A 14327-nucleotide genomic window follows, 5' to 3' on the forward strand; every position below is an offset into this window, starting at 1 on the left:
TAAGCCTGCTTTACAGCTACCTCAGGGATACACTGGAGACCACAAATCAAAAGCGGTTACTGGCACTGCGCATCCCAAAGCTGTGGTTGCCTCTGTTCTCCCTTGCGAGTTGCGTAAGTGCTTCAGAGCTCAACAGCTGAGCTGCTCTTCTGAGAGTCTGGGGCTGTTCACCTGAGATAGAAAACGTAATTAACGTTTGTAAGTTTCAAATTTTATTCCCCAGATACTGGGGCTGGAGAGCCTCCTGAGAGGGCCGAGCCCTGCCCCAGGTGTGCTTTTTTTAGTGGTGTGTTTTTGTTTTGTTTTGTTTTTTATTTAAAAACTGTGATCTTGTCACAGCACGTGAAGGGCATTTGAGCTGCCCTTGGCTTCCACCGTCCTGTCCTGCCTTGCAGCAGGTAACCCTGGTGAGTTCAGCAGCGGGGGTTAGAGATGCACCTCTGTACATGCACGTCCACTGGAAGGGCTGGCAGCGCCCGCCGGGATGAACCGTTCGCTTGCTTGACTGGAGCAGAGGATTTCATCAGCTATTTCTGGGCAAGGAGTCTGCGATGGCTGGTCTTGCGAGCCTTCAGACCGTTTCAGTTAACCTCAGGGTTAAAAAAGTTCTCTTTTTCTCTCCTCAGCATGCCAAGCTGTAGCATGTACGTGTGTCATCGTTACACGGCTCCTCTTCGCCGCCCGTGCTCCGTCTATCATGACTTTGGTCCCTGCCACCGCACTGCTGGGGCACCTACGAGCGGGCTCTGGGGTTTTGAAGCCAACATGGCAGCTCCGGGGCCGCGGCGAGCCAGGCGCGCAGCACCCCGCCGCCAGGGCTGGCCTGCACCCCGGGGCCCTGGCGGGCAGGCGCCGTGGGCGGGAGCCCGCCCGGGCCGCCCCTCGCCGGCGCGGGAAGCGGCCGCTCCGCCCCCGGGCCCGGCCCGCCACTCGGCCCGCCATGGCGCTCTCGCAGGCCGGTACGCTGGAGCCTGAGGAGGCGTCGCCGCGCACCCGGCAGCGGATGCAGGTCCGGGACTGGCGGGGAGTGGGGGCCGCCGTGAGAGCTGTCTGCCCGGGGGGGCAGGGGGGGAACCGGGGCGGTGGGGAGAGGGGAGGGATGGCGGGCGGAAGGGGCCGAGGCTGTGGGGAGAGGGGCGGACGGGGAGAGTCGGGGCTGCGAGGAGGGGGAGCGGGTCGACGAGGAGAGGGTCTGGGGGAGCCGGGGCTGTGAGGAGAGGGGCGCTGGGCGGGGCTCGGGGCTGTGAGGAGATGGGAGGACGGGGGAGCCGGGGGGACCGGGGCCGTGAGGAGAGAGGCCCGGGGGGGCCGGGGCTGTGAGGACGAGGGCGCCGGGGTTGGTGAGGAGCGGGGAGGGAAGGCGGGTGTCCGGCGGGGGCGCAGAGGGCGGGGGAACGGCCCGGCTGCGGATCCCCGCCGAGCTCCCGGTTTCCCTCCCCAGGAGTCCACCCCGACGGGGACCGCCGAGCTCCAGCTCAGCCCGGAGCAGGGCGAGCGGCGAGCCGGCGCGGCGCGGCAGCTGCGGGTGCTGCTCACGCCGCTCGCCGTGGCGGGCCGGCGGCTGCCCCAGAAGCGGCTGCTGGGCGCCTACGGCGGCGGCGGCGCGGAGGGCAGGGCGCCGGCCGGCAAGAGGCTCTGCCTGGAGCCCGCCCCGGCCCTCCCCAGCCCGCGGCAGCCCGCCCCCGCCTCGCCCCCCGCCACCCCGCCCGCGGGCACCCCGGCTGGCCACGGCTTGGACGGCGCTTGGGAGGCGGACAGCGACGGGAGCGATGCGGGAGACGCTCCTCCGGTGAGTGCCCGCGGGGGACCCCGGCCGGCGCCGCGCCGCTGCTGTCCGCGCTGGTGCGGGGCTTGCCCGGCCCGGAGCTGCTTTCCCGAGGGAGCAGCGGTGTCACTCCAGGCTTATTTGCTCCTTGGCTGCAGCAGAGGAGAGGTGATGGGTTTGCAGTTCTCAAGACGCACGTTTATTATCTTTACAAAAGTAAAGTTTGAAAGTATTTTTCCTCTTTACGTAATTTTTTTTTTCTTTTTAACCTCTCTGACCGGCGGTATAAAACTTCATTTTACCCTTTCAGAATGTCTAAGGGATGAAAAAAACGCTCTTGCTATCAGTCAGAGTATATGAAACCCGGTAGCAAAAGCACCAGTGTGCTCTTGTGCTGTCAATAACCATCTTCCAGATGTTTTTATAGATGGATACAGTCATAAGATACGATAGTTTTGTCAATGTTCATTTATATTTAAATCATCATTTCAACTTGTCAAGTCCACCTTCTCCTCTATAAAAGATAAAAACGATCTAAGGCTGTATTCCATTTATGTGCAATGTTTGCTGTATTGCTGAAGTTTTAAGTTGTTTATTGCATCATTTCAGTATTGTTTTCATTCTAGCACGATTTTTTGTGAACTGCCCTTCATGTAGAATTAATGCTAAGGAGTAAGTTTTGTACTGCAAGCTAGTACCTATGTGGACAGGTTTTGGTATTGATATGGGATCACCCCAGTTTGTATGGTTTTTTGTTTGTTTACAAACATATCGAACCACTTTTAAATAATCTAGACAATCAATTTAGAGATTCACTTCCCAGAAGCCTGGGACGTCTCTTGCAGGCCATGTAACTGTATGATGAAGAGTAATTGGCTTTTCTTTTTGTAGGATGGATACTCACAGTTATCAGCTTATGAAAGGAAAAGACTAAAGAACATTACAGAAAATGCTAAATTCTTTGCTGCTTTAAAGCTACATGAGGTTTGTATAGATTCTAAGTAGCACCAAAATGCGCTCTCCAAGTGGAATAATTGTACTGTCATCCCTCTCGTGAAACCTTTCCCTAGCAGTGGCAGGTGTGTGAGGAAAGCCACGAAAACTTCCTGAGACATCAGGACTGCCCTGACTGGATAAAAAAATGGGATTTTGTGCTGCTAGTTAGCTTTTTCCAAAGAGGGGAAGTCATTGGTTAAACTTAGAAAAAGTGAAGAAAGCAAAACTCCGCTCGTACGGTATTCCGTATCAGCAGCACCCAGCCGCATTAGTGCGTGCAGTCGCAGAGCTGCGGAGGCAGCAGGACCAGGTGAGGTGACCCTCGGGTAGAATGCTCTCGTGAAGGTGCTTGCGTGAGTGCCGTACGTGCAGCGTCCTGCCCGCTTGTGTAACGCGTGCTCCCACCCCTTCCTGTGCACTGCGTTCCCCGTGGAGGGCATTGAGCTCTGGCATTTTAGACGCAGTGCGCGCAGGTTAGCTGGTTATCTAACCAAAACACTGCAGGGCCTGTAAGGTCTCGGGCTGTCGGGACGGTTCAGCTCACCGCCCTGTGCTTGAGAGGCGTTTGGGAAGAGCCTGCAGGGCGTGTGCTGCTGGAGTCCTTCCCCGTGTCCTATCTAGTCTGGGTGGACACAAGTGCATTACAATTCTTCTCGTGTTGGAGAAGTTGTCTAGAAGGTTAAGGCAGTGGAATTTCAAATGCTATCACATGAGTAGATCCAAATCTTTGCCTTTCTTTCTGCAGTCCTTCATTCTTTTACCTTTTTTTTGTTAATTCATAATATATCCCTTTTCTGGCAGCAGTGAGTGAACTACCTCCTTGAATGGCTGCATGCTTGCTTGCTCATTATACCAGGCTGCAAGACATGATTGGGCAGTAGTCTGTAGACAGCCTGTCTAGTAGGCAGTAAGACTCCTTACCGCTGAGACTGAAACTTGAGTAAAAATAACTCCCTTTCTTCCAGTTGTCCTCCAAGAGGTCAGCAAAGACTGGGCAGTCTGACTTGTAATCACAGCGCTGAGCGCAGAGTAGCGAAGACTAGCAAAAGGAGCTATAGCCTTCTCGGCTACCGTTGGCACTGGCCAGTATGGGCTGCCAAACCCGAGAAGCGGGTAAATCTTTTCATGTCAGGGTTGCTGCTGCTTTGGCCGGAGCGGTGGTGGAGCAGTGGTCTTAGTGATGAGCTGGACATGTCTAAACTTCTCTGGAGTCCAAATGAGCTAAATGCCCGTCTTCGAAATGTAATGGAGAAAACACTGTGAATGGAGGCCTCTGTGATTACAGGTTCTACTTTAAATGTCTTTCTGTGTCTGGTGCGTAGCATTTAGAGTATTTTCTTTGTTCCGTAAAGAAAAGGGCTACAGACTGTGCTCCTGCGCGCCGTTCACAGAAATCAGGGAATTCTTGCTGGTACATGGAAGCAAAGTGGACACAATGCAGCTCAATGCTTAAAAATCCCTTTTTATTATTGTTATAAATAATTGCAGTATAGTTTATTGCGGCCTTTAGATAATCGTATTTTATACAGGTTGATCTTTTATACTTGTTACATGTATTTTTAATATTTTTTTTTCTCTTTAAGTCAGCTGCAAGACTTCACCAAATTGCAACTAAAAGACAATCTCATGTCACCAAAAGGTAAAATAACTGTATATGAGATTTGTATCACTGTTCCTTCATTATGTTTTAGCTGTTTTAGCACTTCCACCTGCACATACCTGATACTGCAAAGAGGGAGAGCTAGTGAGGAGTCTCCCTATAAAGCTAAATCTGAATCACTGATTTTCTTAAGCTGTATGAATTCATGAACACGTAGCTCCTCTAGGTAGTCCCTCTCCTCTGCCATCCTTTGGAAAGAAAATGACAGTATGAATATCTTTTTTGTCGAATGACAGAATTTTTTCCTTTTGTGATATATTTATTAAGGTATTTCAAGTGCATTTCTTTTTTCTGATCATATTTTGGCACGATGGCTAAAGAAAGAATTGTTAAATGATGCGAACAAATGATGGGCAAAGACGTGGGAAAGAAAGAGGGGGAGAGAACTAGATGCAAGGGGTAGGGTAGCCAGTTAGTGTAGAAGAAAAGACATTTGGCAGGGCCAGAACAGTGCCAGGCAAAGCAGAAAAATGAGCTTAAGTCCAAATAAAGAATAAGAGATATGATGAAAGAAAGTGGAAAAAGATGACTAGATCAATGAGTGGAAAGATGAATTACAAATGAGGGCTGGGAAGACAAGCGACGATGGCAGGATGTATTGCAAGCGAAACAAAAGTGCAATATGTACATATGCATTGCGAAGTGCTCTTTTTGTTGTTCGTTGCTATTGCTGAAGGAAGAAGTAATCACAGCCCTCCTAAAGTGAATTAGAACTAGTTAGGCTGTAAGTCTGGGCCAAGGTGTTAGAGCTATACATCTGAACCTACCCTATAGTCTTGTACTTAAATGCAGAGGGCTTATGTTATTTAACTGTGTCTGTAATTTTGAAATGTTTTAATTGTTCTAGAGCTAAGCCTAAAAAGGCAGAAGATGAAACAGTACGTCGAAGATCTATGCGCTTACAAAGAGTAGAGCCGTCAGGAATTCCAATGCCGGAGATGCCTGCCCAGCCAGAAGCAGAGGAATATGTAAGATGGGGAAGGGTTAGAGGAGATGTGTGTGTGTATACACAGAAGCTTTATAAAAACGGTGCTGGTGAAGTTGACTGATAATACTTGTCATTGCTGAGCTTATTGTAAAAACATTTGGGAAGGTGCGTTATACAGTGGCAATAATAAAAGGTAAATTCTTTCACCCTCAAGCATCTTGAATAGCAGGCTTTCCATGTCCTCTCTGAAAGTTAGTTGATATTCTGTGTCTCAAGTTGATGAAATAGTGCAGTTTTGGATGATCAGAAGGGTCCTGAGGTAAAACGTTATGCATTTTTCAATAGCCCATAGATTTGAGCAGCTTTAAATTCAAAGTTTTATTACTCTGTTTTAATGTTATTTCACTGTAACTTTTGATCTAGTTTATTTTCCTTTGAAATATTTACTACCTTTTTGAAGTAGTTATATAGCAACAAGTAAAAATTCTATTGCTCTGAGAGCAATTTAAATCTTCCATGGTGCTTTAGAATAAAGCTAAATCTCTGAAATACAGTTCTTGAAGATCAAACTTGCTGGAGTATCAGAAAGGAGAGGAAAAAAGAGGGTAGCTATTTGTCTTTGCTGTTGTGTTTAGTAAAGTTCTATGTATCTTTTTAATAAGATTTTGGTACAAACTTTTTTTTTTTTAAATGTTTATTTCTTGTATTGTTGTAGATGTGTTCTCAGAATATCTGGTGTCTGGAAAGTAACAATTCACCCTATTTGACGAAAATTGCTAATGTCGTTCCAGCCTCAGGTTCCAGCTGGACCTTTGCCAATGGTTCCAGAAGATCAGATGGAGAACAGTAAATTGACAGAGGACTTATTGACTACATGGATGAGGATAAGTGAGGTATTATTAGTTACAATTAGTTATTTTTGGATAACGTAATTTAGCTTGGGTTCTAAGTAATCTAATTCTGATAAATATTTCCTTTCTATTTGTAGATGAAAGCTAATGATACCGAAAAGTGCACATGTGACATGAAGAGGTAATCTGAAGACAGCAGCTAAAAACTGGGTTCTTGTTGTCTTGTTCTCCTTCTTTCTTCTCTTGAATAGCTAAAGTTTTATTGATGTTGTCTAGATATCAAGACAGCCTGAACAGCATGGTCCTCCGTGAAGATAACATTAAAAAGGTTGTGAAGTATCGAGTGTGTTCTATGGCTCTCCATCCTTCTGAAAGCATCATCTTTGTGGCAGCTGGAGACAAGTCCGGGCAGATCGGTCTCTGGAACGTGGTGAGTTGTTCGTGTGCTCTTCACCTGGCAGAGCTGTTGCAGGGTGGACGCAGATGGGGCACAGCTGGAGCGTCATTTTGTCAGGCTCGCGATGGTACTTTAGACTTTCCCCATTCTTACAGATAACATCAGGGTGTCTGTTAAATTGAGGCTCACCAGAATTGCTTGAAAGGTCTGTCTGGTCCTTGGCAAGCCCAGGTTTAATGGGAGGAAAGGTTGCACTGGTAATTTTTGGGGGCAGAGCGGAAGAAAATGGATCACTAGCTGAAATGATATTATCAGTGAGGGTTAAAATTGCAGTTCACCGTTGAGAGATTCGGGATCTAATTACAGTACCCTTGTAGCAATACCACAACTAGGTTTTGGAGAGTGAGGGGAAATGGATGCTCAAGTATTTGTTTTTTGAGTTCGTACAAATTTTGGGTAGCTGCAGAGAGTCACTGTTTTTCCAGGCAGCAGAGAGAAAACTGCTATGCCAATATATATGCTGGCACATATTTACATACATTGTCTCAACTTTTGAGGGCTTTGCAGATAGTCTCATCGTTGTTTTTGAATTGCCTTAATTACTCCTGCAGCAAGAATCCTTATTCACGCCCTTGACTTACACCTTTGTAACCTCCCCCCGTACCCTCCGCTTTGATCCCACGTCATCCAAACCAACTGCTTGAAGTTCACACACATGCAGATTTTCTTTTCATTTTTTGCAATGCCACTAACCTCTCGAATGTCTCTCGAGTCATTTCTGCTTTGACAGCTTCAGGAAACTGATCAGCTAAATTCAGCTCTGAGACTCTTATTCAATTATAAAGACGTTTAAACTGCTCCATGCAATTTAGAAAGCTCCGACTGTGCAGCTGCGGTTACTACCTGTCGAAGAGTGTGATCTGGTGACAGGGAGGCTGAGGTCTCCGAGTGCTGCAAGCTCTCTTTGTGGCCTCGCAAAGACATTTCAGTGGAAGCCTGGAATTGTTAAAGCTACTCTTTTCCCTTTTGCTCTCCCTTTTTTTATTTTCCTGCAGTGAGTTGGACTTGACGAAGTTTGGGAGCAGAGTAATCTTTGTGGAATGAACCGATACTTGTTCCAAAATGATCTATTCCATTTTCTTTCAAAATATCAGAGCTGGAATGGTGCCAAAATTAGAAGAGAAGATATAGGGGATTATGCTTTACATTCGGTTTGGGTCACTATAATTTAGCTTGAGTTCTAAGTAACCTAACATGTACATATTTTGATGTAAATGGCATACACATACGTTTGGTCCTCAGCAAGGTGTTCAGCTGTGGTAACTGAGAAACCAGTTCAGCCAGTGAAAAAGAGCCAGAAATCAATGTCCAGATACAGTATTGGTGACTGCAATGACAGAAGTGCGCTTAAATTATGTCAGGAAATTGCCGCTTTTGCTAATTAGGAAAGAGAATTCTGAAACTGAGAGTAAATTCTTAGTGCTCTTTTGAGCTAAATTACTTGCATAGTGATGAAAATGCTAGCGGGAGGGAGGCCGTAGCCCAGCAGTGCTGTGCTGAGTGGTCCACGTGAGGGCAGTTCTCTCTTCCGTGCGGAGGTGAAACTCCCTTTGTTCCAGTCAGATGTTAGCCTGGGCACGCTGTGCCCCGAAGCAGCCTTGCTGCCTGCATTACCTCTGCTGATGTCTCCACGCATCAAGCACCCTTTTGCCTCCTCCATACAGTTATCCAGAGCAGACTGAGAAGAGTTGAAAAACAGAGACTTTGCTTTGCAAGTTGCAGAATTAATTAATAGAAATAACTACAGTGATTAGCATCTGTGTCCATTGAATCTCAATTGTTTTTCAGAACAGTAAGTCTGAAGGAGCACATGTCTTTATTCCGCACAACTACCCGGTCAGCTGCATGCATTTTTCTCCATTTAATCCTGCTCAGTTGCTGTCTCTAAGCAATGACACTCTGCGATGTGGTGACGTTACTAAAGCTGTCTTTGACGAGGTGAGTGCTGCCTTGGTTGTGCTGCAGACTCCCTGGAAATCTCTTGGTATGCACTGCTGTGAAGTTTTAGTCCTGTTGTACCCAAGTTGTTATTTGTTGGTTGTTTTGTTAACAAGCAAGTGCAAGATTCCATTTCCACAAGGACACATAAAATAACCTTTAAGTAACATCATAAAAATATGGAGATGCGTCCTACTCAATAAAACACAGTAACAGCTTGGGTACTCCCAATTTACTTCCTGCAGAGCCAGTTGCAATTCTTGAATCTCATTTCATATCTCTGTTCTTAAGCAATATGTACCTCTTTTCAAAAGCATTACCTTTTAATGATGACAAACGAGAGCAATTTAAAGAGCTAAATCTTAGAAAAAAAAAGCCTCCCAAATAAACATTGTAAGACAACATAAAACATGAGTTGACTTTGCTTTTCTCAGGCTTCAAGTGAGCAAAATGCTGTGACTGTCTCCACGGTGAGCCAGACAGCTTAACTGAGGAACTTCATGATGCTTGCTTTGTTTGCTTGTTTTTGACAGATACATCTGCATTGATCAGCTCTCCAACATTCGCAAATACAACAAGCTACAACAGTTTAAAGCTTTTTTCCACAACCCTTACAGGCACTGTAATTCTGGTGGGGTTGAAGGCAGGCTACCTGCTTGGGAAGTATCTGCCATCGGTTGGTCAAGAGGCCAGGAAGGTCCAGGGGGGCTCTTTCTTTGAGACAAATGCTTGCAAAAGTGTGTCTGTAGAGGTCGGGGGAAGAGAAGTGCTGTTCTCCGCCCCATTTACCTTATGCCAACTTACACAGCCTTGTGACGCCTCTAGGAGTATTACTGCCATTGGAAAGAACACAGCTGCTAATGAGGAGAGTCTGCACACCTAGAGAGAGCTGAAGCATGGAAGTTTTCCTGCAGCATTATTATACTTGTGGCTAATGGCTGCTTTGAGAGGAAACTGCCATGGGATAAGATGGCTTGACATCCTGACTCTGATCTCCCAAATTATAGGAAGCCAAATTCACATTTCTGCACCTGGTTAAAGGTTTCTGTAGCGTTGGAGAAAGGAACGCAGTCATTAATCCTCGCTCAGTATGCGCTCGAGGATAACAGCCGTTTGATTACTGGAAGGTAGAGGTGTTAGTGTCTTGTAAGAGTTCTAACAGAGAATTCAGAGTATGTTGTTGCCAGTTTGTTTTGGATGGTTAATTATCTCCTCTGTGGAAAGCATAGCAGTTTTACAGAAAGGTTACCTACATGGATAGCTAAGGCTGGAGCTATCAAATTAGGTAGTCTGCATTAGCATTTTTAGTATATTGAAAAGAGAAAGCATGAAATCTAGACCCCTAGAGTGTTTTGGGTATTATGAATAACTCTGTGTATTTCATCGAATACTTTCGGTTACATTTGACCTTTTCTATGCTCAGATATGCAGAAGTGAACAAAGCTTATCTTCCTTTGACTTTTTGGAAGATAATGCCTCCACTGCAATAGTAGGACACTGGGATGGCGACGTCACTGTTGTGGACAGACGGACGCCAGGAACATCTTCAGAGCTTTCTGCAGACATTGGCTTCAAAAGAACAAGGACAGTCCATGTTCACCCAGTGAATAAACAGTATTTCATTGCTGCTGGCTCAACGTACGTAGCTCAAAACGAACTGCAGTTATTCTGTGTTTTCAGTGTTCTGTCTGCATTGGTGTCTGAAGTCAGCTATAAATGGCATGTCTGGAGGGCAGGAGCAGCTGTTGATGAGGCAGACAATTTGTCAGCCTCCCTGTATAGTCAAAGCTTTCTTCATCTTTTTAGAAAACAAGTTTTTAGTTCTTAGCAGGATTTAAAATGTGATACACTTTGACTTTCGTTCACCTTTTGGTAATGGGTACAAAATGGTCTTATGAGTCACTGTGCTTTTTGACAGATCGCAGTGTGTAGGGATTTTAATGAGCTGCTGGTTTGGGCTGGTTTTGGTGCTCTCAAAATCCTTTGGAGCCACTGGCCGTTTGAGTGAATATGCACTGCTGAAGTAAAGTTCTAAACGCAGCTCACATAAAACCTGCGGTGTCTCTTGAGCATTTTTTGGTAAATAGAGAATAATTAACTGTCACCTTGTAAAGTGTTCTGTGTGACATGTGTTGCAGGGATGTTTGTATTTATGATGTTCGATACCTGAAGTCTAAGGGGAACAAGCCCGTGAGCTCTCTTAAAGGACACACAAAAAGTGTTGCTTCTGCGTATTTCTCACCTGTAACTGGGAACAGAGTAGTGACGGTGTGTGCTGATGATAAGCTGAGGTAAGACGGTGTGGGAAGGAATAATCTTCATGGAAATGTCAACTGGTATTTTTTTAATTATAATTTCCTATCTGCGTTACCCATCATTGAGAGTTTTCTGTCTTTATTACTTTTTTTTAAAACGATAAAGATTTACTTGCATTGGCATTTTTAATGTTGCATGATTTTTGTGGTGTTTTTTTTTTTCCTAATTCTCATTTTCCTGAAGAATATTAACAGTGAGCAGTAAATTATAAAGGTACTGTTAGTCTTTAAAACAAACAAGCAAACAAAAAAAACCCAAACAAAAAACCCCAAACCAACCAAATAAAACCCAGCCAAAAACCTGGCTCACAAATACGAATACAAAATGCTTAGAAACTGAATTTATTTTTAGCTGCTGGTACTTAAAAGTATGATAATGTCAGCTCTTTTGTAGCTAGTCTACCATTTGATAATTTAAACTGCTGTGAGTTGTGTTGTGTTAGAGATCTAGTTTTTCTTTCTACTTTGTAGTTTTGTGACCATAATTTAGGTAATTATTCATGTAAATACCTGACTGCATCTGCATATTTGCTGTGTACGTGTTTAAAAGTCCTAAACTGTATCAAAGAATAGCAGGTACAAAATGGGGGGCCCAGTTAAGGCCAGGCTGAAAATCAGGCCTCTACTCCAGAGAGTCTTGTGTTTTTAAAAGGTGGGGTAACTACATATATTCTCGAAAGAATTTGAGTATGGTGCAGTTGTTACAGCGTTACATGTTTTGTCTGGAAATTTGATTTTCTTTCTTCCCCTTCCACATACACAGGAAAGAGTTCTTTTGTGTGAGTTCTGTGTTGCTGTAATGATCTCTTTCCTGTCATGTATTTACTAAAGATAATTGAAGATCTGTTCTCTGTAGTAGGCTTGGTTGTGAAAATTGTAAATCCTTGGCACTAACAGCAAGTGTCAGAGTACAAAATGGATATGAGTAAATCAGAGTATTTGTGCTCGACAGAATGGAGACAACAGATAGAGGATCATTTATTCACTGCCTCCTCCAAAGAAAAAAGAAAGCAGCTTTTAACTCAGCTCGTTGAACTTTTTGCCCTAGGGGTTTGGGATCCTAGAAGCGAAGGAGAGCCCAGAACAAGAGATCTGCCGATGGTTTCTTGCCGAGGAAGTCCTGGCACTGGAAGCTGTTAGTGGCAGGATTTCACTCCTGGGTCTGTTTTTCCTTCTCTTCGTTCTTCCCTGGGCAGCCTGTTTGCGCAGTGACTGAACGGACAGGGTACTGGGCTGGAGGAGCCTCTCATTTGTGCTAGCAAGCCATTCGTGTTCTCTTCCTATAACAGCTTTCAGAAAGGATGACGTTCAATTCTAGCTAAAAGCAAATCCAATTAAAAAAGCAAATTTAGTAATTTCAGTAGGAACGTTGGTGCTTACGTTTGGGCTGGATGTCTATGTGCTGTTCGTTACTGTATTCCAGACTCCTGTGTGGTCTGGTCTGTGCTGATCTCTGCAAGGTGCTTTATGAGGAAAGGGCTGCGTTTTTTAAAGTGTACATTTTATTAACCTACTATTTTGTGTTACAGGGTCTATGACACCACCTCTTTGTCATCGACAGCCGCAGTTCTCAGTACCTTCAGGTAAGCTGAACACGCTGGGGCTGAAGACAGCAGGCTGTGGCCGCTCTGCTCACGTGCGCTTGTGGCACGAGCCGTGGGCGCGCAGCGGCTGGGCGGCGCTGTGCTTCCCACCAGCCGCGGGCTCTTTGGCAGCCGGGGAGGCGAGAGCAGCCCTGGGACCCTCCCAGCCTGGGCGTTTGCCCTAGTCCTCACGGGTGCCTACAGTGGCTTTTGTTCGTAAAGCACGACTGGGGCATGGCCTGCTTTGAGTCGGTGAAGTCTGCAGGGAAGCTTTCATGTCTTCCTGTGTGCCAGGAACAGGCCGTTTTGTGACTTTTGAAATGTGTTTTGTTTCAGAATGCTTTTTCTTTGTGCATTTTTTAAATATGACAGGCTTCTTAGTGGTAAAGAGCATGTTTTTGGGTAGAGTCTCCAGACTTGTAAAACACCTTTGTGCTCCAGAAGGACGAATCGTTGTCAGAGTTGGTTGCTAAGGAGCTGGAACTAGATCAGTGGCTGGCTTGAAAATTCTTAGTTTGCAGTTTATCGAAAGGCTTGATGCATTTTTGTCCCATTTTTACTAAAATATGCCACCATGAAGCATAACTGCTTTGACTAATAATCACTTATGTCAAAGCACCCTCTGCTTTATCTTCTTGCTCCACTACATTTCTCTGTCCCTTCCCACCCGTCGGAGGAGAGTGCATGGGTCTGAGCAGCACGATGATCTGTCCAGTGTGTGGAAGTGCTGATGGTTTAGAAGGCGAGGAAGATGGTTTTAGGCAAATATGACATAAATGACAATACTTAAAAATACTGGATTCAATAAGAGGAATGTTTCTCTCTTTCTTTTTCTCCCTGTTTGTTTCTCTGAAGACATAACAATAACACGGGACGCTGGTTAACTAGGTTCAGAGCAATATGGGACCCTAAACAGGAAGACTGCTTCGTGGTGGGCAGTATGGCACGACCAAGACAAATAGAAGTCTTCCAAGACACTGGAAAACTGTTGCACTCTTTTTATAACCTTGACTACCTTGGTTCCGTGTGTTCCATTAATGTGGTTCATCCCAGTAAAAACATTTTAGTGGGTGGCAACTCCAGTGGCCGCCTTCATGTGTTCAAAGAATAAAAAAAGCGGCGCAGTTATATTTTTTTTTCCTTTTTGCATTAAATTTGTTTAATCCGAATTAAGCTGTTCCTAAGCTAACTGTATTTTCTCAGGACAAAAGTGTATTTTAAAAGCTTTAAAATAAATCTTCTGAACTACCTTTGGCATTCTCTTCTTTAATTAAAGAAAATACTAATCCTGCTATGACAGTCAGTTTGTACCAAAATAGATATTTTTCCCCAATACTGAAGTAATTTTTCAGAAAAAGAAAAAACATTGGATCAGTAGGATACTTGCGGGCGCCGGAGCGGTGTGGGGGCACGGTGCTGCAGAGGGGTTGTGGTCCTGGGCCACGCGTCGAGGGCTGCTGGCCTCTCGGCTCCCCCTTCTGCACCCGCGAGCCCCCCTGAGGAGGGCTCTGTTGTACCTGACTGGAACCGCTCAGCGGAGCTCGCGTTAAAAATTGTCACTGACAATTAGCCTGGGCGGCTAAAAGGCCAAATTCCTCGTGGGTTTTGAGCTGAGTTTATACTCAAGTAAAAAAAATGGTACCGACGCCATAAATACTGAACAAATCTCATACCAACTCTGGTTTTCATGATATTTAAATATTTATTTAAATTTAAAAATACTTTTCATGGCACCAATGATTTTATGCTAACAGATACTGAATATGTAGAAAAAGGTACATTTTGAAGGAAAAATGTAACTTACAGTATTTGGCACATGAAAGGTTAATTTCTA

General features: G+C 45.2%; 1 protein-coding gene across 1 annotated transcript; it reads left to right on the forward strand.

Annotated features, from left to right (window-relative positions):
- The first annotated feature begins 938 nt into the window (after positions 1-938).
- WDR76 (WD repeat domain 76) lies at positions 939-13743 on the forward strand. The gene is made up of 13 exons (XM_075159646.1): positions 939-1009; positions 1442-1789; positions 2657-2749; positions 4345-4400; positions 5269-5389; positions 6141-6242; positions 6338-6381; positions 6477-6630; positions 8446-8595; positions 10019-10233; positions 10734-10886; positions 12440-12493; positions 13349-13743. The coding sequence occupies exons 1-13, from the start codon at positions 941-943 to the stop codon at positions 13602-13604; spliced, it is 1815 nt and encodes a 604-aa protein (XP_075015747.1). The 5' UTR covers positions 939-940; the 3' UTR covers positions 13605-13743.
- Positions 13744-14327: the final 584 nt, after the last annotated feature.

This window comes from Calonectris borealis, chromosome 11 (genome assembly GCF_964195595.1).
Source record: "Calonectris borealis chromosome 11, bCalBor7.hap1.2, whole genome shotgun sequence".
Taxonomy (NCBI): domain Eukaryota; kingdom Metazoa; phylum Chordata; class Aves; order Procellariiformes; family Procellariidae; genus Calonectris; species Calonectris borealis.